General features: G+C 59.0%; 5 protein-coding genes across 5 annotated transcripts; all 5 read right to left on the reverse strand.

The window, feature by feature from the left end:
- Positions 1-847: 847 nt before the first annotated feature.
- Positions 848-2,331, reverse strand: LOC309621833 (metallothionein-1E; the record flags this gene model as incomplete). The annotated part of the gene is made up of 3 exons (XM_082409161.1): positions 848-939; positions 1,663-1,728; positions 2,304-2,331. The coding sequence occupies 3 exons, from the start codon at positions 2,329-2,331 to the stop codon at positions 848-850; spliced, it is 186 nt and encodes a 61-aa protein (XP_082265287.1).
- A 3,910-nt stretch (positions 2,332-6,241) lies between these two features.
- On the reverse strand, positions 6,242-7,725 carry LOC309621805 (metallothionein-1E; the record flags this gene model as incomplete). The annotated part of the gene is made up of 3 exons (XM_082409134.1): positions 6,242-6,333; positions 7,057-7,122; positions 7,698-7,725. The coding sequence occupies 3 exons, from the start codon at positions 7,723-7,725 to the stop codon at positions 6,242-6,244; spliced, it is 186 nt and encodes a 61-aa protein (XP_082265260.1).
- A 3,906-nt stretch (positions 7,726-11,631) lies between these two features.
- Positions 11,632-13,116, reverse strand: LOC309621810 (metallothionein-1E; the record flags this gene model as incomplete). The annotated part of the gene is made up of 3 exons (XM_082409138.1): positions 11,632-11,723; positions 12,448-12,513; positions 13,089-13,116. The coding sequence occupies 3 exons, from the start codon at positions 13,114-13,116 to the stop codon at positions 11,632-11,634; spliced, it is 186 nt and encodes a 61-aa protein (XP_082265264.1).
- Positions 13,117-17,024: 3,908 nt separating this feature from the next.
- Positions 17,025-18,514, reverse strand: LOC309621812 (metallothionein-1E; the record flags this gene model as incomplete). Its single annotated transcript, XM_082409140.1, has 3 exons — positions 17,025-17,116; positions 17,846-17,911; positions 18,487-18,514. 3 exons carry the CDS (start codon positions 18,512-18,514, stop codon positions 17,025-17,027), a joined length of 186 nt encoding a protein of 61 aa, XP_082265266.1.
- A 3,895-nt stretch (positions 18,515-22,409) lies between these two features.
- On the reverse strand, positions 22,410-23,893 carry LOC309621814 (metallothionein-1E; the record flags this gene model as incomplete). The annotated part of the gene is made up of 3 exons (XM_082409142.1): positions 22,410-22,501; positions 23,225-23,290; positions 23,866-23,893. The coding sequence occupies 3 exons, from the start codon at positions 23,891-23,893 to the stop codon at positions 22,410-22,412; spliced, it is 186 nt and encodes a 61-aa protein (XP_082265268.1).
- Between the last annotated feature and the right edge of the window lie 478 nt (positions 23,894-24,371).

A 24,371-nucleotide genomic window follows, 5' to 3' on the forward strand; every position in this document is an offset into this window, starting at 1 on the left:
GTGTGTGGTCCACACAGTGGGGCATGTGTGAAGTGTTCCCGGGACTCAGGCACACACTTCAATGTATGTGCAGCCTATGAGAGCCTCTAATTTTCAGAATTGCTCCTCCACGTGTTAAGGTGATTTTACGTGTTGAAGGGAAAAATGGGTTTCCCATATCGTGTCCTTTTACATTTTTTCTTAGCGATTCCTTTTACTGACCAGGGTGAAAACTGTGGCAGAAAATACAAATAGGTCTTTCCAGGGTGTGTTAGACGCAAGCCCCGTGTAGAAGTCAAACAAGAGGGGTGTGTGGGATTCCATCCCCTCTGGGTGCTTTTCCAGGCTCTCATCACCGAGGACTGAGTTTGGCAGGGGCCCCCAGAGAAGGAAAATGAGAAACGGACCACTTGCTCTGCAATCCATACTCCTAAGGGGAATAGAGGGAGTGCGTCCTCTGTGTGTCCGATGCCCTGTGTCTTCTGGGCGAGGCTTTCCTTTGGAGCTGAGAAGCTGAAGCTCACATTAACCTAAGCGGCTAAGACGCTCCGTGTGTGTGTGTGTGTGTGTGTGTGTGTGTGTGTGTGTGTTTTCGGGGGTGGGGGTGGGGGTGGGGTCCTCTTTGGTCCAGAGCCGAGGTCTCTGCACTTCCAGCCCAGTTCCCCACGCCAGCCCTGATGGGCACGGAGTCTCTTTGTCCAAGACAGACAAAGGAAGACAGAGCCAGAATGAAGTCAACAACTTTTATTACAGCTCACATATTTCATAGAAAAAGGAATGTAGCGTCAGGTCCGGTTGTATGAAAAACGGTAAAATGCAGGTTCGTCCTGGTTGCTCTGTTGACACCCGGGGCAGGCTCTCCGCGACATCAGGCACAGCAGCTGCACTTGTCCGAGGCCCCTTTGCAGACGCAGCCCTGGGCACACTTGGCGCAGCCCACGGGGCAGCAGGAGCAGCAGCCTGGGGAAGCGAGGGCAGCGTGCGGTCGGACCACGCGTTGTCCGGAGCCACCCTTCCCAGCAGCAGGCCTGGCCCCAGCTGCCCTCAGGCCCAGACCCTGAGTTTAGGATGGTGTCCTCTGCCCTGAGATCATTGCTCTCAGACACTAGGTTCAGGTTGCCTGCCCCATCTGTGCCCAGGACAGGGCACAGAGCCTTGGAGAGACAGTGAGCAGGGCCTCTGGGGACGAGAGAAAGCCAGCGCCCAGCACCGTCAGTGATGTGAGCAAAGTCCTCAGGATCAAAGTGGAGGCAAAGCCCTGACAGAGCAGCTCCCGCTCGGGATAGGGAAGCTCTGGGCTGCTTCGACAGGAAGGGGCTGCCCCAGGTCCGAGAAACCACACACGGTCACTAGTTCATGTCCCTAAAGTGCTTCAGTCCCTGAGAGGATTCAGAAGCGTGACTCAGGAGGCAGGAGGACTAGTTCTACTGACAGGTCTGAGGTTGTTTGTTAATGACCCGTCTGGGCCTCAGTCTCCCTGTTCTCTAGTGCGCGCCTGGGTCTCGGTCATCTGGAAGGGGATTCCAGCTCTGATTGTGAATCCCTTCCTGGTGAGGTGGGGTGGTGGTGGTGGGGGTTACCGGGAAGTTTGGTCACTGTCCTGCTCCTGCCTGCTGAGCTCTGGGCTCCCTGCTCGCACTCAGCCCAGACCCCGCATTCCCAGAGAAGGCCCCGCACACTCACTCTTCTTGCAGGAGGTGCATCTGCAGGCTTTGCAGGTGCAGGAGCCAGCGCAGCTGCAGGAGCCGCCTGCCAGGAAGGGAAAGGCCCGCGGTGAGCAGGGAGAGGGATGCAGGAGCTAGAGCAGACGGTCAGCAATGCCTCCCTGAGCCCTCCTCCTCTGTCAGGACCCAGCCCTGGGAGCTCGTGTCCACTCAGGCGGATAGAGAAGCCCCAGCTCCTCTCTTCTGGTCCAAGGAGAGTAGGTCCCCTCCTGATGGACTCCACAGGGAAGGTCCCAGGCTCCAGACCCAGCCCAGGCTGACTGGGGCTGGGGGCCAGGGCCCATGGCCTGAACCCGAAAGAGGCAATGTCCCCTCCTCCCATCAAGTCCTGGCAGCTCCGAGGCCTCCTCCAAACACTGGGTCCCGGTCTAGCAGTCCCCTGACCAGCTGGGTGACCTCAAGAAGGACAGCCTGGAGCCTCCGTGCCCTCAGTGTTAACGGAGAGGCAAAGGGAGACTGACGTGCTCTCAGGAGCCTGGCAGGCAAGAAAGCCCTGGACCCGTGACAGGAGTCCTCCTGAGCTCCAACTCAAAACCCTCCCTTCTCGTCCTGTGCCTGCGAAGGGGGGCATCCTAAGGCTCAAAGCCAGGGTTCCCTTACCAGTGGGGCAGGAGCACTTGGGGTCCATCTGGAGGAGGAGTGAGGCCCGAGGTCCAAAGCAAGGGGCGAAGCGGCTTCACTGGTCCGGTCGGGGGCGTGTGGGAGCCAGGAGCCCGTGGGCTCAGTTATAGGCCGAGGAGGCGGCCCGGGCGCAGAGGCCCCGCCCCCGCCTTGCACCCGCCCCGCGGATCCGCGCCCGCGCCCGCGCCCGCGCTGCCCGCGGCGCCCTGGGCCGGGCTGTGAGCAACACGCGGGGCCGAGCGCACGATTCCACTTCGGTGCCGGCTGGAGCGGAGGAAGCGGGTGCCGTGCGGTAAGCGGTGTCCCAGCCCCCTGGCCGCCCCTTCGCGATGTGGCCGACGGGAGCAGCCCCCCTGTTGCCGGGTTGTGCAGGAATCCAGCTCCCGCGTCCTCCGGTCTTCCCCGCCCCAGGCCGCGCGCCGCCGGCCTCCGGGTCGCCGTTTCCTGCAGCCTGAGAACAGCCCCCGCCTCCCGCTCGTGTCCCTGGCTTGGCCGGAGCCGGGGAGCGGTGTCAGAGACCGCAGGCGCATGTGACCCTCACCGCCGTTTCGCCCACCCCGTGTGTCCCCAGGCGTTGGCAGCCCCGGTCCCCACCACGGTCCTTTGGAAGCACTTTTCCGGTACCGTCTCCTGTAACCGCCCCGCGATGAACATTGCCTTCGGCCGCTAGTCGTCACTTGTGTTTTCCTTTCCTGGAGGGATCATGGCGCATTTCTCCGGGGGCTCCTTTGCCTAAACTTTGCAGGGGCGCTCCTCACCGTGGCCGGTCCACCCCACGCCAGGGTGGAGGTTCCCTGATCATGGGATGCTCCCCAGGGAAGGCATCACTGTAGGCGATAGGCAGACCTGGCATGAAATAACAAAGCGACACAAGTGGAGAGTTCCCTTTGGGTAGTCCTGACGATTACACACCATGGAGTCCATGCCAAGCCTTGTTAATCACTTTTGCTCTTTGAATTGTCACACCAACCCGGAAGGGAGCTAGTAGTCAGCAGCCCGTTTCCCAAAGGCCAAACTACCTACAGTACGAGGAGGCTACAGTAAAGGCAGGCACACAGTGCTGGGGAGTGGTGCCCTGCTTCTGTGGTCTTGTGGCTTCGCAGCTGAAAGAGAGAGTCAGTGAGAAAGCTCCCCTTTGGCCCAGAGCTGTGTCTTCAGCCCGTCTCTACCGTGTCCAGCTGAATCCTGGGGGGGGACCGAAGTGACAGAATAGGAATGTATTTATGCTTTTGTGGCTTCCTTCTGACTCTCTCCTTCAGCAGTGTTCAAGAGGTTTCTTTTGGTACAACGTATTTCAGAAAACCCCTGAAAAGAAAATGGTAGGGAAATCCTGGTGCAGGTGACAGCAGAGATGGCAGGATCCTTCTGCATCTGTTAGGAGGACACCGACTGTCTTGCTCACGGCTTTCTATCTGTGGTGTCAATGGCTCCTTGCGTGAAGGGAGGATAACCCCCTCCGGGGAAGTGGTCCCATGCTCACAGGGTTGATGAGGACGACCCAGAACACAGAGCTAAACACACCATCCTTGCTTGCGTGTCTGGAAGGAGAACAATGTCTCCTAGGCTAATGATAACAAATAAATAAATAAATAGGTGATATGATCGATTACTCCCTGAGTGCCCAGTATATTCTGACATTCTTTGCACGGATTCAGTTCTTTCATCCCGAGAGCCAGACACTATTTTTTTGCCCTTTAGAGCAGCGGAGACTGAGCCACAGCGAGGTTATGTCCCATGGCTATCTGTGGCACAGATGGGACTGGCCCTCCTGCAGGCTGACTGCAGCCCCCCGCCCAACCGGACAGCATGTCATGCCATGAAAGGTGAGGACACTGAACACCTGGCCCAGAGGCAGCAGTGGGAAAGCACTGAGCAGCTGGCAGTCAGAACCCTCTGCACAGCTCTGTGACCTCTCTGGGCTTCAGCCTCCCACCTCTGCAGCCAGGAGCACAGCTGGACTGTCTCCGAAGACCCTTGCGGCCCTGAAAAAGGAGAGGCCGGATTCAGCCTCCAGTGATGTCATAACCGGCACCATGTGGCCGGGAGGTGAGACAGCTGTAGTGTAGGTTTGGTCCTTTGAGTCTAGGCTGTGTGCCCTTGGGTAAGTTGCTCAACCTCTCTGGAATTGGCACCGTCGCTCCAGACCATGCAGGTTCACTGAGTGTGTCCAAATGCTGTGGCGGTGACTCGTTCCATGGGGCTTGTTGGAGGAGATCCCCACGCCCTCTGGCACTGGGTAAGCAAGGTTCCTATCCATCTCTGCCCTCACCATGAGCTTGCTTGCAAAGCAGGGAGCCTTTCTCCAGGAGCTTGTTGGGAGCTAAAGGATTCTCCGTGCACAGATGTCAGTGTGGAGATAGCGATCAGAAAGGACACCGTTCGGGAAGCCCGAGCTAGGAGCCAGGCCACTGTCTCGCTTATTCCCCCTCTTGGAAATTAATCTTTTCTGTAGAAAGGAGGAAATGACATCTCAGAGAGTATCAGTGACTTGCCAGGTCAGGAAGTGGCACGGTGGCTGTGAACCCGGGTGCCTGACACCAGCACCCACGCACGCAGCACGGGCCGGCTCCCGAAATGCCCTCTTCACACAGGGCACCTGTGGCCGATCTTGGTCCTGACTTCTGAGCCTCTTGTCTCCTCTTTCTCTTGGAGTGCCCATGAAATAGGAATTCCCTCCCCAGACCGCCAGGGGGCCCAGCACCTGAACTATATCACCTGTCCCCTCAGCACACACGTCTTGCTAATAAACACCACCAGGCCCTCCGCACTGCAGCACCACCATCACTCTGCAGCGGAACACGTGAAGTCCTCCTTCTGAAACCAAGTCTCCGGGAAACGGCTGGGAAATGCCCACCAGACAAATCCAAGTCACTTTCGGGGTGTCAGGTAGCCACGGGCTGGATTTTGAGGGAAGGGACGATGTCAGGCTGATCTAGGGAGGCACTGGCGAAGATTCAGGGCCAAGCCCCTGCAGGGAGCCGTCAGGGGTGGCGAGTGTCCTGTCCGTAGCCCTGGGCGAGCCAAGACTGATGTTGCGTGTGGGGAGGCAGGGGGCAGAGCTGCTCCAGGCGTGTGTGGTCCACACAGTGGGGCATGTGTGAAGTGTTCCCGGGACTCAGGCACACACTTCAATGTATGTGCAGCCTATGAGAGCCTCTAATTTTCAGAATTGCTCCTCCACGTGTTAAGGTGATTTTACGTGTTGAAGGGAAAAATGGGTTTCCCATATCGTGTCCTTTTACATTTTTTCTTAGCGATTCCTTTTACTGACCAGGGTGAAAACTGTGGCAGAAAATACAAATAGGTCTTTCCAGGGTGTGTTAGACGCAAGCCCCGTGTAGAAGTCAAACAAGAGGGGTGTGTGGGATTCCATCCCCTCTGGGTGCTTTTCCAGGCTCTCATCACCGAGGACTGAGTTTGGCAGGGGCCCCCAGAGAAGGAAAATGAGAAACGGACCACTTGCTCTGCAATCCATACTCCTAAGGGGAATAGAGGGAGTGCGTCCTCTGTGTGTCCGATGCCCTGTGTCTTCTGGGCGAGGCTTTCCTTTGGAGCTGAGAAGCTGAAGCTCACATTAACCTAAGCGGCTAAGACGCTCCGTGTGTGTGTGTGTGTGTGTGTGTGTGTGTGTGTGTGTGTTTTCGGGGGTGGGGGTGGGGGTGGGGTCCTCTTTGGTCCAGAGCCGAGGTCTCTGCACTTCCAGCCCAGTTCCCCACGCCAGCCCTGATGGGCACGGAGTCTCTTTGTCCAAGACAGACAAAGGAAGACAGAGCCAGAATGAAGTCAACAACTTTTATTACAGCTCACATATTTCATAGAAAAAGGAATGTAGCGTCAGGTCCGGTTGTATGAAAAACGGTAAAATGCAGGTTCGTCCTGGTTGCTCTGTTGACACCCGGGGCAGGCTCTCCGCGACATCAGGCACAGCAGCTGCACTTGTCCGAGGCCCCTTTGCAGACGCAGCCCTGGGCACACTTGGCGCAGCCCACGGGGCAGCAGGAGCAGCAGCCTGGGGAAGCGAGGGCAGCGTGCGGTCGGACCACGCGTTGTCCGGAGCCACCCTTCCCAGCAGCAGGCCTGGCCCCAGCTGCCCTCAGGCCCAGACCCTGAGTTTAGGATGGTGTCCTCTGCCCTGAGATCATTGCTCTCAGACACTAGGTTCAGGTTGCCTGCCCCATCTGTGCCCAGGACAGGGCACAGAGCCTTGGAGAGACAGTGAGCAGGGCCTCTGGGGACGAGAGAAAGCCAGCGCCCAGCACCGTCAGTGATGTGAGCAAAGTCCTCAGGATCAAAGTGGAGGCAAAGCCCTGACAGAGCAGCTCCCGCTCGGGATAGGGAAGCTCTGGGCTGCTTCGACAGGAAGGGGCTGCCCCAGGTCCGAGAAACCACACACGGTCACTAGTTCATGTCCCTAAAGTGCTTCAGTCCCTGAGAGGATTCAGAAGCGTGACTCAGGAGGCAGGAGGACTAGTTCTACTGACAGGTCTGAGGTTGTTTGTTAATGACCCGTCTGGGCCTCAGTCTCCCTGTTCTCTAGTGCGCGCCTGGGTCTCGGTCATCTGGAAGGGGATTCCAGCTCTGATTGTGAATCCCTTCCTGGTGAGGTGGGGTGGTGGTGGTGGGGGTTACCGGGAAGTTTGGTCACTGTCCTGCTCCTGCCTGCTGAGCTCTGGGCTCCCTGCTCGCACTCAGCCCAGACCCCGCATTCCCAGAGAAGGCCCCGCACACTCACTCTTCTTGCAGGAGGTGCATCTGCAGGCTTTGCAGGTGCAGGAGCCAGCGCAGCTGCAGGAGCCGCCTGCCAGGAAGGGAAAGGCCCGCGGTGAGCAGGGAGAGGGATGCAGGAGCTAGAGCAGACGGTCAGCAATGCCTCCCTGAGCCCTCCTCCTCTGTCAGGACCCAGCCCTGGGAGCTCGTGTCCACTCAGGCGGATAGAGAAGCCCCAGCTCCTCTCTTCTGGTCCAAGGAGAGTAGGTCCCCTCCTGATGGACTCCACAGGGAAGGTCCCAGGCTCCAGACCCAGCCCAGGCTGACTGGGGCTGGGGGCCAGGGCCCATGGCCTGAACCCGAAAGAGGCAATGTCCCCTCCTCCCATCAAGTCCTGGCAGCTCCGAGGCCTCCTCCAAACACTGGGTCCCGGTCTAGCAGTCCCCTGACCAGCTGGGTGACCTCAAGAAGGACAGCCTGGAGCCTCCGTGCCCTCAGTGTTAACGGAGAGGCAAAGGGAGACTGACGTGCTCTCAGGAGCCTGGCAGGCAAGAAAGCCCTGGACCCGTGACAGGAGTCCTCCTGAGCTCCAACTCAAAACCCTCCCTTCTCGTCCTGTGCCTGCGAAGGGGGGCATCCTAAGGCTCAAAGCCAGGGTTCCCTTACCAGTGGGGCAGGAGCACTTGGGGTCCATCTGGAGGAGGAGTGAGGCCCGAGGTCCAAAGCAAGGGGCGAAGCGGCTTCACTGGTCCGGTCGGGGGCGTGTGGGAGCCAGGAGCCCGTGGGCTCAGTTATAGGCCGAGGAGGCGGCCCGGGCGCAGAGGCCCCGCCCCCGCCTTGCACCCGCCCCGCGGATCCGCGCCCGCGCCCGCGCCCGCGCTGCCCGCGGCGCCCTGGGCCGGGCTGTGAGCAACACGCGGGGCCGAGCGCACGATTCCACTTCGGTGCCGGCTGGAGCGGAGGAAGCGGGTGCCGTGCGGTAAGCGGTGTCCCAGCCCCCTGGCCGCCCCTTCGCGATGTGGCCGACGGGAGCAGCCCCCCTGTTGCCGGGTTGTGCAGGAATCCAGCTCCCGCGTCCTCCGGTCTTCCCCGCCCCAGGCCGCGCGCCGCCGGCCTCCGGGTCGCCGTTTCCTGCAGCCTGAGAACAGCCCCCGCCTCCCGCTCGTGTCCCTGGCTTGGCCGGAGCCGGGGAGCGGTGTCAGAGACCGCAGGCGCATGTGACCCTCACCGCCGTTTCGCCCACCCCGTGTGTCCCCAGGCGTTGGCAGCCCCGGTCCCCACCACGGTCCTTTGGAAGCACTTTTCCGGTACCGTCTCCTGTAACCGCCCCGCGATGAACATTGCCTTCGGCCGCTAGTCGTCACTTGTGTTTTCCTTTCCTGGAGGGATCATGGCGCATTTCTCCGGGGGCTCCTTTGCCTAAACTTTGCAGGGGCGCTCCTCACCGTGGCCGGTCCACCCCACGCCAGGGTGGAGGTTCCCTGATCATGGGATGCTCCCCAGGGAAGGCATCACTGTAGGCGATAGGCAGACCTGGCATGAAATAACAAAGCGACACAAGTGGAGAGTTCCCTTTGGGTAGTCCTGACGATTACACACCATGGAGTCCATGCCAAGCCTTGTTAATCACTTTTGCTCTTTGAATTGTCACACCAACCCGGAAGGGAGCTAGTAGTCAGCAGCCCGTTTCCCAAAGGCCAAACTACCTACAGTACGAGGAGGCTACAGTAAAGGCAGGCACACAGTGCTGGGGAGTGGTGCCCTGCTTCTGTGGTCTTGTGGCTTCGCAGCTGAAGGAGAGAGTCAGTGAGAAAGCTCCCCTTTGGCCCAGAGCTGTGTCTTCAGCCCGTCTCTACCGTGTCCAGCTGAATCCTGGGGGGGGACCGAAGTGACAGAATAGGAATGTATTTATGCTTTTGTGGCTTCCTTCTGACTCTCTCCTTCAGCAGTGTTCAAGAGGTTTCTTTTGGTACAACGTATTTCAGAAAACCCCTGAAAAGAAAATGGTAGGGAAATCCTGGTGCAGGTGACAGCAGAGATGGCAGGATCCTTCTGCATCTGTTAGGAGGACACCGACTGTCTTGCTCACGGCTTTCTATCTGTGGTGTCAATGGCTCCTTGCGTGAAGGGAGGATAACCCCCTCCGGGGAAGTGGTCCCATGCTCACAGGGTTGATGAGGACGACCCAGAACACAGAGCTAAACACACCATCCTTGCTTGCGTGTCTGGAAGGAGAACAATGTCTCCTAGGCTAATGATAACAAATAAATAAATAAATAGGTGATATGATCGATTACTCCCTGAGTGCCCAGTATATTCTGACATTCTTTGCACGGATTCAGTTCTTTCATCCCGAGAGCCAGACACTATTTTTTTGCCCTTTAGAGCAGCGGAGACTGAGCCACAGCGAGGTTATGTCCCATGGCTATCTGTGGCACAGATGGGACTGGCCCTCCTGCAGGCTGACTGCAGCCCCCCGCCCAACCGGACAGCATGTCATGCCATGAAAGGTGAGGACACTGAACACCTGGCCCAGAGGCAGCAGTGGGAAAGCACTGAGCAGCTGGCAGTCAGAACCCTCTGCACAGCTCTGTGACCTCTCTGGGCTTCAGCCTCCCACCTCTGCAGCCAGGAGCACAGCTGGACTGTCTCCGAAGACCCTTGCGGCCCTGAAAAAGGAGAGGCCGGATTCAGCCTCCAGTGATGTCATAACCGGCACCATGTGGCCGGGAGGTGAGACAGCTGTAGTGTAGGTTTGGTCCTTTGAGTCTAGGCTGTGTGCCCTTGGGTAAGTTGCTCAACCTCTCTGGAATTGGCACCGTCGCTCCAGACCATGCAGGTTCACTGAGTGTGTCCAAATGCTGTGGCGGTGACTCGTTCCATGGGGCTTGTTGGAGGAGATCCCCACGCCCTCTGGCACTGGGTAAGCAAGGTTCCTATCCATCTCTGCCCTCACCATGAGCTTGCTTGCAAAGCAGGGAGCCTTTCTCCAGGAGCTTGTTGGGAGCTAAAGGATTCTCCGTGCACAGATGTCAGTGTGGAGATAGCGATCAGAAAGGACACCGTTCGGGAAGCCCGAGCTAGGAGCCAGGCCACTGTCTCGCTTATTCCCCCTCTTGGAAATTAATCTTTTCTATAGAAAGGAGGAAATGACATCTCAGAGAGTATCAGTGACTTGCCAGGTCAGGAAGTGGCACGGTGGCTGTGAACCCGGGTGCCTGACACCAGCACCCACGCACGCAGCACGGGCCGGCTCCCGAAATGCCCTCTTCACACAGGGCACCTGTGGCCGATCTTGGTCCTGACTTCTGAGCCTCTTGTCTCCTCTTTCTCTTGGAGTGCCCATGAAATAGGAATTCCCTCCCCAGACCGCCAGGGGGCCCAGCACCTGAACTATATCACCTGTCCCCTCAGCACACACGTCTTGCTAATAAACACCACCAGGCCCTCCGCACTGCAGCACCACCATCACTCTGCAGCGGAACACGTGAAGTCCTCCTTCTGAAACCAAGTCTCCGGGAAACGGCTGGGAAATGCCCACCAGACAAATCCAAGTCACTTTCGGGGTGTCAGGTAGCCACGGGCTGGATTTTGAGGGAAGGGACGATGTCAGGCTGATCTAGGGAGGCACTGGCGAAGATTCAGGGCCAAGCCCCTGCAGGGAGCCGTCAGGGGTGGCGAGTGTCCTGTCCGTAGCCCTGGGCGAGCCAAGACTGATGTTGCGTGTGGGGAGGCAGGGGGCAGAGCTGCTCCAGGCGTGTGTGGTCCACACAGTGGGGCATGTGTGAAGTGTTCCCGGGACTCAGGCACACACTTCAATGTATGTGCAGCCTATGAGAGCCTCTAATTTTCAGAATTGCTCCTCCACGTGTTAAGGTGATTTTACGTGTTGAAGGGAAAAATGGGTTTCCCATATCGTGTCCTTTTACATTTTTTCTTAGCGATTCCTTTTACTGACCAGGGTGAAAACTGTGGCAGAAAATACAAATAGGTCTTTCCAGGGTGTGTTAGACGCAAGCCCCGTGTAGAAGTCAAACAAGAGGGGTGTGTGGGATTCCATCCCCTCTGGGTGCTTTTCCAGGCTCTCATCACCGAGGACTGAGTTTGGCAGGGGCCCCCAGAGAAGGAAAATGAGAAACGGACCACTTGCTCTGCAATCCATACTCCTAAGGGGAATAGAGGGAGTGCGTCCTCTGTGTGTCCGATGCCCTGTGTCTTCTGGGCGAGGCTTTCATTTGGAGCTGAGAAGCTGAAGCTCACATTAACCTAAGCGGCTAAGACGCTCCGTGTGTGTGTGTGTGTGTGTGTGTGTGTGTGTGTGTTTTCGGGGGTGGGGGTGGGGGTGGGGTCCTCTTTGGTCCAGAGCCGAGGTCTCTGCACTTCCAGCCCAGTTCCCCACGCCAGCCCTGATGGGCACGGAGTCTCTTTGTCCAAGACAGACAAAGGAAGACAGAGCCAGAATGAAGTCAACAACTTTTATTACAGCTCACATATTTCATAGAAAAAGGAATGTAGCGTCAGGTCCGGTTGTATGAAAAACGGTAAAATGCAGGTTCGTCCTGGTTGCTCTGTTGACACCCGGGGCAGGCTCTCCGCGACATCAGGCACAGCAGCTGCACTTGTCCGAGGCCCCTTTGCAGACGCAGCCCTGGGCACACTTGGCGCAGCCCACGGGGCAGCAGGAGCAGCAGCCTGGGGAAGCGAGGGCAGCGTGCGGTCGGACCACGCGTTGTCCGGAGCCACCCTTCCCAGCAGCAGGCCTGGCCCCAGCTGCCCTCAGGCCCAGACCCTGAGTTTAGGATGGTGTCCTCTGCCCTGAGATCATTGCTCTCAGACACTAGGTTCAGGTTGCCTGCCCCATCTGTGCCCAGGACAGGGCACAGAGCCTTGGAGAGACAGTGAGCAGGGCCTCTGGGGACGAGAGAAAGCCAGCGCCCAGCACCGTCAGTGATGTGAGCAAAGTCCTCAGGATCAAAGTGGAGGCAAAGCCCTGACAGAGCAGCTCCCGCTCGGGATAGGGAAGCTCTGGGCTGCTTCGACAGGAAGGGGCTGCCCCAGGTCCGAGAAACCACACACGGTCACTAGTTCATGTCCCTAAAGTGCTTCAGTCCCTGAGAGGATTCAGAAGCGTGACTCAAGAGGCAGGAGGACTAGTTCTACTGACAGGTCTGAGGTTGTTTGTCAATGACCCGTCTGGGCCTCAGTCTCCCTGTTCTCTAGTGCGCGCCTGGGTCTCGGTCATCTGGAAGGGGATTCCAGCTCTGATTGTGAATCCCTTCCTGGTGAGGGGGGTGGGTGGGTGGTGGGGGTTACCGGGAAGTTTGGTCACTGTCCTGCTCCTGCCTGCTGAGCTCTGGGCTCCCTGCTCGCACTCAGCCCAGACCCCGCATTCCCAGAGAAGGCCCCGCACACTCACTCTTCTTGCAGGAGGTGCATCTGCAGGCTTTGCAGGTGCAGGAGCCAGCGCAGCTGCAGGAGCCGCCTGCCAGGAAGGGAAAGGCCCGCGGTGAGCAGGGAGAGGGATGCAGGAGCTAGAGCAGACGGTCAGCAATGCCTCCCTGAGCCCTCCTCCTCTGTCAGGACCCAGCCCTGGGAGCTCGTGTCCACTCAGGCGGATAGAGAAGCCCCAGCTCCTCTCTTCTGGTCCAAGGAGAGTAGGTCCCCTCCTGATGGACTCCACAGGGAAGGTCCCAGGCTCCAGACCCAGCCCAGGCTGACTGGGGCTGGGGGCCAGGGCCCATGGCCTGAACCCGAAAGAGGCAATGTCCCCTCCTCCCATCAAGTCCTGGCAGCTCCGAGGCCTCCTCCAAACACTGGGTCCCGGTCTAGCAGTCCCCTGACCAGCTGGGTGACCTCAAGAAGGACAGCCTGGAGCCTCCGTGCCCTCAGTGTTAACGGAGAGGCAAAGGGAGACTGACGTGCTCTCAGGAGCCTGGCAGGCAAGAAAGCCCTGGACCCGTGACAGGAGTCCTCCTGAGCTCCAACTCAAAACCCTCCCTTCTCGTCCTGTGCCTGCGAAGGGGGGCATCCTAAGGCTCAAAGCCAGGATTCCCTTACCAGTGGGGCAGGAGCACTTGGGGTCCATCTGGAGGAGGAGTGAGGCCCGAGGTCCAAAGCAAGGGGCGAAGCAGCTTCACTGGTCCGGTCGGGGGCGTTTGGGAGCCAGGAGCCCGCGGGCTCAGTTATAGGCCGAGGAGGCGGCCCGGGCGCAGAGGCCCCGCCCCCGCCTTGCACCCGCCCCGCGGATCCGCGCCCGCGCCCGCGCCCGCGCTGCCCGCGGCGCCCTGGGCCGGGCTGTGAGCAACACGCGGGGCCGAGCGCGCGATTCCACTTCGGTGCCGGCTGGAGCGGAGGAAGCGGGTGCCGTGCGGTAAGCGGTGTCCCAGCCCCCTGGCCGCCCCTTCGCGATGTGGCCGACGGGAGCAGCCCCCCTGTTGCCGGGTTGTGCAGGAATCCAGCTCCCGCGTCCTCCGGTCTTCCCCGCCCCAGGCCGCGCGCCGCCGGCCTCCGGGTTGCCGTTTCCTGCAGCCTGAGAACAGCCCCCGCCTCCCGCTCGTGTCCCTGGCTTGGCCGGAGCCGGGGAGCGGTGTCAGAGACCGCAGGCGCATGTGACCCTCACCGCCGTTTCGCCCACCCCGTGTGTCCCCAGGCGTTGGCAGCCCCGGTCCCCACCACGGTCCTTTGGAAGCACTTTTCCGGTACCGTCTCCTGTAACCGCCCCGCGATGAACATTGCCTTCGGCCGCTAGTCGTCACTTGTGTTTTCCTTTCCTGGAGGGATCATGGCGCATTTCTCCGGGGGCTCCTTTGCCTAAACTTTGCCGGGGCGCTCCTCACCGTGGCCGGTCCACCCCACGCCAGGGTGGAGGTTCCCTGATCATGGGATGCTCCCCAGGGAAGGCATCACTGTAGGCGATAGGCAGACCTGGCATGAAATAACAAAGCGACACAAGTGGAGAGTTCCCTTTGGGTAGTCCTGACGATTACACACCATGGAGTCCATGCCAAGCCTTGTTAATCACTTTTGCTCTTTGAATTGTCACACCAACCCGGAAGGGAGCTAGTAGTCAGCAGCCCGTTTCCCAAAGGCCAAACTACCTACAGTACGAGGAGGCTACAGTAAAGGCAGGCACACGGTGCTGGGGAGTGGTGCCCTGCTTCTGTGGTCTTGTGGCTTCGCAGCTGAAAGAGAGAGTCAGTGAGAAAGCTCCCCTTTGGCCCAGAGCTGTGTCTTCAGCCCGTCTCTACCGTGTCCAGCTGAATCCTGGGGGGGGACCGAAGTGACAGAATAGGAATGTATTTATGCTTTTGTGGCTTCCTTCTGACTCTCTCCTTCAGCAGTGTTCAAGAGGCTTCTTTTGGTACAACGTATTTCAGAAAATCCCTGAAAAGAAAATGGTAAGGAAATCCTGGTGCAGGTGACAGCAGAGATGGCAGGATCCTTCTGCATCTGTTAGGAGGACACCGACTGTCTTGCTCACGGCTTTCTATCTGTAGTGTCAATGGCTCCTTGCGTGAAGGGAGGATAACCCCCTCCGGGGAAGTGGTCCCATGCTCACAGGGTTGATGAGGACGACCCAGAACACAGAGCTAAACACACCATCCTTGCTTGCGTGTCTGGAAGGAGAACAATGTCTCCTAGGCTAATGATAACAAATAAATAAATAAATAGGTGATATGATCGATTACTCCCTGAGTGCCCAGTATATTCTGACATTCTTTGCACGGATTCAGTTCTTTCATCCCGAGAGCCAGACACTATTTTTTTGCCCTTTAGAGCAGCGGAGACTGAGCCACAGCGAGGTTATGTCCCATGGCTATCTGTGGCACAGATGGGACTGGCCCTCCTGCAGGCTGACTGCAGCCCCCCGCCCAACCGGACAGCATGTCATGCCATGAAAGGTGAGGACACTGAACACCTGGCCCAGAGGCAGCAGTGGGAAAGCACTGAGCAGCTGGCAGTCAGAACCCTCTGCACAGCTCTGTGACCTCTCTGGGCTTCAGCCTCCCACCTCTGCAGCCAGGAGCACAGCTGGACTGTCTCCGAAGACCCTTGCGGCCCTGAAAAAGGAGAGGCCGGATTCAGCCTCCAGTGATGTCATAACCGGCACCATGTGGCCGGGAGGTGAGACAGCTGTAGTGTAGGTTTGGTCCTTTGAGTCTAGGCTGTGTGCCCTTGGGTAAGTTGCTCAACCTCTCTGGAATTGGCACCGTCGCTCCAGACCATGCAGGTTCACTGAGTGTGTCCAAATGCTGTGGCGGTGACTCGTTCCATGGGGCTTGTTGGAGGAGATCCCCACGCCCTCTGGCACTGGGTAAGCAAGGTTCCTATCCATCTCTGCCCTCACCATGAGCTTGCTTGCAAAGCAGGGCGCCTTTCTCCAGGAGCTTGTTGGGAGCTAAAGGATTCTCCGTGCACAGATGTCAGTGTGGAGATAGCGATCAGAAAGGACACCGTTCGGGAAGCCCGAGCTAGGAGCCAGGCCACTGTCTCGCTTATTCCCCCTCTTGGAAATTAATCTTTTCTATAGAAAGGAGGAAATGACATCTCAGAGAGTATCAGTGACTTGCCAGGTCAGGAAGTGGCACGGTGGCTGTGAACCCGGGTGCCTGACACCAGCACCCACGCACGCAGCACGGGCCGGCTCCCGAAATGCCCTCTTCACACAGGGCACCTGTGGCCGATCTTGGTCCTGACTTCTGAGCCTCTTGTCTCCTCTTTCTCTTGGAGTGCCCATGAAATAGGAATTCCCTCCCCAGACCGCCAGGGGGCCCAGCACCTGAACTATATCACCTGTCCCCTCAGCACACACGTCTTGCTAATAAACACCACCAGGCCCTCCGCACTGCAGCACCACCATCACTCTGCAGCGGAACACGTGAAGTCCTCCTTCTGAAACCAAGTCTCCGGGAAACGGCTGGGAAATGCCCACCAGACAAATCCAAGTCACTTTCGGGGTGTCAGGTAGCCACGGGCTGGATTTTGAGGGAAGGGACGATGTCAGGCTGATCTAGGGAGGCACTGGCGAAGATTCAGGGCCAAGCCCCTGCAGGGAGCCGTCAGGGGTGGCGAGTGTCCTGTCCGTAGCCCTGGGCGAGCCAAGACTGATGTTGCGTGTGGGGAGGCAGGGGGCAGAGCTGCTCCAGGCGTGTGTGGTCCACACAGTGGGGCATGTGTGAAGTGTTCCCGGGACTCAGGCACACACTTCAATGTATGTGCAGCCTATGAGAGCCTCTAATTTTCAGAATTGCTCCTCCACGTGTTAAGGTGATTTTACGTGTTGAAGGGAAAAATGGGTTTCCCATATCGTGTCCTTTTACATTTTTTCTTAGCGATTCCTTTTACTGACCAGGGTGAAAACTGTGGCAGAAAATACAAATAGGTCTTTCCAGGGTGTGTTAGACGCAAGCCCCGTGTAGAAGTCAAACAAGAGGGGTGTGTGGGATTCCATCCCCTCTGGGTGCTTTTCCAGGCTCTCATCACCGAGGACTGAGTTTGGCAGGGGCCCCCAGAGAAGGAAAATGAGAAACGGACCACTTGCTCTGCAATCCATACTCCTAAGGGGAATAGAGGGAGTGCGTCCTCTGTGTGTCCGATGCCCTGTGTCTTCTGGGCGAGGCTTTCCTTTGGAGCTGAGAAGCTGAAGCTCACATTAACCTAAGCGGCTAAGACGCTCCGTGTGTGTGTGTGTGTGTGTGTGTGTGTGTGTGTGTGTTTTCGGGGGTGGGGGTGGGGGTGGGGTCCTCTTTGGTCCAGAGCCGAGGTCTCTGCACTTCCAGCCCAGTTCCCCACGCCAGCCCTGATGGGCACGGAGTCTCTTTGTCCAAGACAGACAAAGGAAGACAGAGCCAGAATGAAGTCAACAACTTTTATTACAGCTCACATATTTCATAGAAAAAGGAATGTAGCGTCAGGTCCGGTTGTATGAAAAACGGTAAAATGCAGGTTCGTCCTGGTTGCTCTGTTGACACCCGGGGCAGGCTCTCCGCGACATCAGGCACAGCAGCTGCACTTGTCCGAGGCCCCTTTGCAGACGCAGCCCTGGGCACACTTGGCGCAGCCCACGGGGCAGCAGGAGCAGCAGCCTGGGGAAGCGAGGGCAGCGTGCGGTCGGACCACGCGTTGTCCGGAGCCACCCTTCCCAGCAGCAGGCCTGGCCCCAGCTGCCCTCAGGCCCAGACCCTGAGTTTAGGATGGTGTCCTCTGCCCTGAGATCATTGCTCTCAGACACTAGGTTCAGGTTGCCTGCCCCATCTGTGCCCAGGACAGGGCACAGAGCCTTGGAGAGACAGTGAGCAGGGCCTCTGGGGACGAGAGAAAGCCAGCGCCCAGCACCGTCAGTGATGTGAGCAAAGTCCTCAGGATCAAAGTGGAGGCAAAGCCCTGACAGAGCAGCTCCCGCTCGGGATAGGGAAGCTCTGGGCTGCTTCGACAGGAAGGGGCTGCCCCAGGTCCGAGAAACCACACACGGTCACTAGTTCATGTCCCTAAAGTGCTTCAGTCCCTGAGAGGATTCAGAAGCGTGACTCAGGAGGCAGGAGGACTAGTTCTACTGACAGGTCTGAGGTTGTTTGTTAATGACCCGTCTGGGCCTCAGTCTCCCTGTTCTCTAGTGCGCGCCTGGGTCTCGGTCATCTGGAAGGGGATTCCAGCTCTGATTGTGAATCCCTTCCTGGTGGGGGGCGGGGGGTGGGGGGGTGGTGGGGGTTACCGGGAAGTTTGGTCACTGTCCTGCTCCTGCCTGCTGAGCTCTGGGCTCCCTGCTCGCACTCAGCCCAGACCCCGCATTCCCAGAGAAGGCCCCGCACACTCACTCTTCTTGCAGGAGGTGCATCTGCAGGCTTTGCAGGTGCAGGAGCCAGCGCAGCTGCAGGAGCCGCCTGCCAGGAAGGGAAAGGCCCGCGGTGAGCAGGGAGAGGGATGCAGGAGCTAGAGCAGACGGTCAGCAATGCCTCCCTGAGCCCTCCTCCTCTGTCAGGACCCAGCCCTGGGAGCTCGTGTCCACTCAGGCGGATAGAGAAGCCCCAGCTCCTCTCTTCTGGTCCAAGGAGAGTAGGTCCCCTCCTGATGGACTCCACAGGGAAGGTCCCAGGCTCCAGACCCAGCCCAGGCTGACTGGGGCTGGGGGCCAGGGCCCATGGCCTGAACCCGAAAGAGGCAATGTCCCCTCCTCCCATCAAGTCCTGGCAGCTCCGAGGCCTCCTCCAAACACTGGGTCCCGGTCTAGCAGTCCCCTGACCAGCTGGGTGACCTCAAGAAGGACAGCCTGGAGCCTCCGTGCCCTCAGTGTTAACGGAGAGGCAAAGGGAGACTGACGTGCTCTCAGGAGCCTGGCAGGCAAGAAAGCCCTGGACCCGTGACAGGAGTCCTCCTGAGCTCCAACTCAAAACCCTCCCTTCTCGTCCTGTGCCTGCGAAGGGGGGCATCCTAAGGCTCAAAGCCAGGGTTCCCTTACCAGTGGGGCAGGAGCACTTGGGGTCCATCTGGAGGAGGAGTGAGGCCCGAGGTCCAAAGCAAGGGGCGAAGCGGCTTCACTGGTCCGGTCGGGGGCGTGTGGGAGCTCAGTTATAGGCCGAGGAGGCGGCCCGGGCGCAGAGGCCCCGCCCCCGCCTTGCACCCGCCCCGCGGATCCGCGCCCGCGCCCGCGCCCGCGCTGCCCGCGGCGCCCTGGGCCGGGCTGTGAGCAACACGCGGGGCCGAGCGCACGATTCCACTTCGGTGCCGGCTGGAGCGGAGGAAGCGGGTGCCGTGCGGTAAGCGGTGTCCCAGCCCCCTGGCCGCCCCTTCGCGATGTGGCCGACGGGAGCAGCCCCCCTGTTGCCGGGTTGTGCAGGAATCCAGCTCCCGCGTCCTCCGGTCTTCCCCGCCCCAGGCCGCGCGCCGCCGGCCTCCGGGTCGCCGTTTCCTGCAGCCTGAGAACAGCCCCCGCCTCCCGCTCGTGTCCCTGGCTTGGCCGGAGCCGGGGAGCGGTGTCAGAGACCGCAGGCGCATGTGACCCTCACCGCCGTTTCGCCCACCCCGTGTGTCCCCAGGCGTTGGCAGCCCCGGTCCCCACCACGGTCCTTTGGAAGCACTTTTCCGGTACCGTCTCCTGTAACCGCCCCGCGATGAACATTGCCTTCGGCCGCTAGTCGTCACTTGTGTTTTCCTTTCCTGGAGGGATCATGGCGCATTTCTCCGGGGGCTCCTTTGCCTAAACTTTGCAGGGGCGCTCCTCACCGTGGCCGGTCCACCCCACGCCAGGGTGGAGGTTCCCTGATCATGGGATGCTCCCCAGGGAAGGCATCACTGTAGGCGATAGGCAGACCTGGCATGAAATAACAAAGCGACACAAGTGGAGAGTTCCCTTTGGGTAGTCCTGACGATTACACACCATGGAGTCCATGCCAAGCCTTGTTAATCACTTTTGCTCTTTGAATTGTCACACCAACCCGGAAGGGAGCTAGTAGTCAGCAGCCCGTTTCCCAAAGGCCAAACTACCTACAGTACGAGGAGGCTACAGTAAAGGCAGGCACACAGTGCTGGGGAGTGGTGCCCTGCTTCTGTGGTCTTGTGGCTTCGCAGCTGAAAGAGAGAGTCAGTGAGAAAGCTCCCCTTTGGCCCAGAGCTGTGTCTTCAGCCCGTCTCTACCGTGTCCAGCTGAATCCTGGGGGGGGACCGAAGTGACAGAATAGGAATGTATTTATGCTTTTGTGGCTTCCTTCTGACTCTCTCCTTCAGCAGTGTTCAAGAGGTTTCTTTTGGTACAACGTATTTCAGAAAACCCCTGAAAAGAAAATGGTAGGGAAATCCTGGTGCAGGTGACAGCAGAGATGGCAGGATCCTTCTGCATCTGTTAGGAGGACACCGACTGTCTTGCTCACGGCTTTCTATCTGTGGTGTCAATGGCTCCTTGCGTGAAGGGAGGATAACCCCCTCCGGGGAAGTGGTCCCATGCTCACAGGGTTGATGAGGACGACCCAGAACACAGAGCTAAACACACCATCCTTGCTTGCGTGTCTGGAAGGAGAACAATGTCTCCTAGGCTAATGATAACAAATAAATAAATAAATAGGTGATATGATCGATTACTCCCTGAGTGCCCAGTATATTCTGACATTCTTTGCACGGATTCAGTTCTTTCATCCCGAGAGCCAGACACTATTTTTTTGCCCTTTAGAGCAGCGGAGACTGAGCCACAGCGAGGTTATGTCCCATGGCTATCTGTGGCACAGATGGGACTGGCCCTCCTGCAGGCTGACTGCAGCCCCCCGCCCAACCGGACAGCATGTCATGCCATGAAAGGTGAGGACACTGAACACCTGGCCCAGAGGCAGCAGTGGGAAAGCACTGAGCAGCTGGCAGTCAGAACCCTCTGCACAGCTCTGTGACCTCTCTGGGCTTCAGCCTCCCACCTCTGCAGCCAGGAGCACAGCTGGACTGTCTCCGAAGACCCTTGCGGCCCTGAAAAAGGAGAGGCCGGATTCAGCCTCCAGTGATGTCATAACCGGCACCATGTGGCCGGGAGGTGAGACAGCTGTAGTGTAGGTTTGGTCCTTTGAGTCTAGGCTGTGTGCCCTTGGGTAAGTTGCTCAACCTCTCTGGAATTGGCACCGTCGCTCCAGACCATGCAGGTTCACTGAGTGTGTCCAAATGCTGTGGCGGTGACTCGTTCCATGGGGCTTGTTGGAGGAGATCCCCACGCCCTCTGGCACTGGGTAAGCAAGGTTCCTATCCATCTCTGCCCTCACCATGAGCTTGCTTGCAAAGCAGGGAGCCTTTCTCCAGGAGCTTGTTGGGAGCTAAAGGATTCTCCGTGCACAGATGTCAGTGTGGAGATAGCGATCAGAAAGGACACCGTTCGGGAAGCCCGAGCTAGGAGCCAGGCCACTGTCTCGCTTATTCCCCCTCTTGGAAATTAATCTTTTCTGTAGAAAGGAGGAAATGACATCTCAGAGAGTATCAGTGACTTGCCAGGTCAGGAAGTGGCACGGTGGCTGTGAACCCGGGTGCCTGACACCAGCACCCACGCACGCAGCACGGGCCGGCTCCCGAAATGCCCTCTTCACACAGGGCACCTGTGGCCGATCTTGGTCCTGACTTCTGAGCCTCTTGTCTCCTCTTTCTCTTGGAGTGCCCATGAAATAGGAATTCCCTCCCCAGACCGCCAGGGGGCCCAGCACCTGAACTATATCACCTGTCCCCTCAGCACACACGTCTTGCTAATAAACACCACCAGGCCCTCCGCACTGCAGCACCACCATCACTCTGCAGCGGAACACGTGAAGTCCTCCTTCTGAAACCAAGTCTCCGGGAAACGGCTGGGAAATGCCCACCAGACAAATCCAAGTCACTTTCGGGGTGTCAGGTAGCCACGGGCTGGATTTTGAGGGAAGGGACGATGTCAGGCTGATCTAGGGAGGCACTGGCGAAGATTCAGGGCCAAGCCCCTGCAGGGAGCCGTCAGGGGTGGCGAGTGTCCTGTCCGTAGCCCTGGGCGAGCCAAGACTGATGTTGCGTGTGGGGAGGCAGGGGGCAGAGCTGCTCCAGGCGTGTGTGGTCCACACAGTGGGGCATGTGTGAAGTGTTCCCGGGACTCAGGCACACACTTCAATGTATGTGCAGCCTATGAGAGCCTCTAATTTTCAGAATTGCTCCTCCACGTGTTAAGGTGATTTTACGTGTTGAAGGGAAAAATGGGTTTCCCATATCGTGTCCTTTTACATTTTTTCTTAGCGATTCCTTTTACTGACCAGGGTGAAAACTGTGGCAGAAAATACAAATAGGTCTTTCCAGGGTGTGTTAGACGCAAGCCCCGTGTAGAAGTCAAACAAGAGGGGTGTGTGGGATTCCATCCCCTCTGGGTGCTTTTCCAGGCTCTCATCACCGAGGACTGAGTTTGGCAGGGGCCCCCAGAGAAGGAAAATGAGAAACGGACCACTTGCTCTGCAATCCATACTCCTAAGGGGAATAGAGGGAGTGCGTCCTCTGTGTGTCCGATGCCCTGTGTCTTCTGGGCGAGGCTTTCCTTTGGAGCTGAGAAGCTGAAGCTCACATTAACCTAAGCGGCTAAGACGCTCCGTGTGTGTGTGTGTGTGTGTGTGTGTGTGTGTGTGTGTGTTTTCGGGGGTGGGGGTGGGGGTGGGGTCCTCTTTGGTCCAGAGCCGAGGTCTCTGCACTTCCAGCCCAGTTCCCCACGCCAGCCCTGATGGGCACGGAGTCTCTTTGTCCAAGACAGACAAAGGAAGACAGAGCCAGAATGAAGTCAACAACTTTTATTACAGCTCACATATTTCATAGAAAAAGGAATGTAGCGTCAGGTCCGGTTGTATGAAAAACGGTAAAATGCAGGTTCGTCCTGGTTGCTCTGTTGACACCCGGGGCAGGCTCTCCGCGACATCAGGCACAGCAGCTGCACTTGTCCGAGGCCCCTTTGCAGACGCAGCCCTGGGCACACTTGGCGCAGCCCACGGGGCAGCAGGAGCAGCAGCCTGGGGAAGCGAGGGCAGCGTGCGGTCGGACCACGCGTTGTCCGGAGCCACCCTTCCCAGCAGCAGGCCTGGCCCCAGCTGCCCTCAGGCCCAGACCCTGAGTTTAGGATGGTGTCCTCTGCCCTGAGATCATTGCTCTCAGACACTAGGTTCAGGTTGCCTGCCCCATCTGTGCCCAGGACAGGGCACAGAGCCTTGGAGAGACAGTGAGCAGGGCCTCTGGGGACGAGAGAAAGCCAGCGCCCAGCACCGTCAGTGATGTGAGCAAAGTCCTCAGGATCAAAGTGGAGGCAAAGCCCTGACAGAGCAGCTCCCGCTCGGGATAGGGAAGCTCTGGGCTGCTTCGACAGGAAGGGGCTGCCCCAGGTCCGAGAAACCACACACGGTCACTAGTTCATGTCCCTAAAGTGCTTCAGTCCCTGAGAGGATTCAGAAGCGTGACTCAGGAGGCAGGAGGACTAGTTCTACTGACAGGTCTGAGGTTGTTTGTTAATGACCCGTCTGGGCCTCAGTCTCCCTGTTCTCTAGTGCGCGCCTGGGTCTCGGTCATCTGGAAGGGGATTCCAGCTCTGATTGTGAATCCCTTCCTGGTGAGGTGGGGTGGTGGTGGTGGGGGTTACCGGGAAGTTTGGTCACTGTCCTGCTCCTGCCTGCTGAGCTCTGGGCTCCCTGCTCGCACTCAGCCCAGACCCCGCATTCCCAGAGAAGGCCCCGCACACTCACTCTTCTTGCAGGAGGTGCATCTGCAGGCTTTGCAGGTGCAGGAGCCAGCGCAGCTGCAGGAGCCGCCTGCCAGGAAGGGAAAGGCCCGCGGTGAGCAGGGAGAGGGATGCAGGAGCTAGAGCAGACGGTCAGCAATGCCTCCCTGAGCCCTCCTCCTCTGTCAGGACCCAGCCCTGGGAGCTCGTGTCCACTCAGGCGGATAGAGAAGCCCCAGCTCCTCTCTTCTGGTCCAAGGAGAGTAGGTCCCCTCCTGATGGACTCCACAGGGAAGGTCCCAGGCTCCAGACCCAGCCCAGGCTGACTGGGGCTGGGGGCCAGGGCCCATGGCCTGAACCCGAAAGAGGCAATGTCCCCTCCTCCCATCAAGTCCTGGCAGCTCCGAGGCCTCCTCCAAACACTGGGTCCCGGTCTAGCAGTCCCCTGACCAGCTGGGTGACCTCAAGAAGGACAGCCTGGAGCCTCCGTGCCCTCAGTGTTAACGGAGAGGCAAAGGGAGACTGACGTGCTCTCAGGAGCCTGGCAGGCAAGAAAGCCCTGGACCCGTGACAGGAGTCCTCCTGAGCTCCAACTCAAAACCCTCCCTTCTCGTCCTGTGCCTGCGAAGGGGGGCATCCTAAGGCTCAAAGCCAGGGTTCCCTTACCAGTGGGGCAGGAGCACTTGGGGTCCATCTGGAGGAGGAGTGAGGCCCGAGGTCCAAAGCAAGGGGCGAAGCGGCTTCACTGGTCCGGTCGGGGGCGTGTGGGAGCCAGGAGCCCGTGGGCTCAGTTATAGGCCGAGGAGGCGGCCCGGGCGCAGAGGCCCCGCCCCCGCCTTGCACCCGCCCCGCGGATCCGCGCCCGCGCCCGCGCCCGCGCTGCCCGCGGCGCCCTGGGCCGGGCTGTGAGCAACACGCGGGGCCGAGCGCACGATTCCACTTCGGTGCCGGCTGGAGCGGAGGAAGCGGGTGCCGTGCGGTAAGCGGTGTCCCAGCCCCCTGGCCGCCCCTTCGCGATGTGGCCGACGGGAGCAGCCCCCCTGTTGCCGGGTTGTGCAGGAATCCAGCTCCCGCGTCCTCCGGTCTTCCCCGCCCCAGGCCGCGCGCCGCCGGCCTCCGGGTCGCCGTTTCCTGCAGCCTGAGAACAGCCCCCGCCTCCCGCTCGTGTCCCT

This window comes from Balaenoptera borealis (assembly GCF_965194805.1).
Source record: "Balaenoptera borealis genome assembly, contig: HAP1_SCAFFOLD_1020, whole genome shotgun sequence".
In the NCBI taxonomy this organism is placed as follows: Eukaryota; Metazoa; Chordata; class Mammalia; order Artiodactyla; family Balaenopteridae; genus Balaenoptera; species Balaenoptera borealis.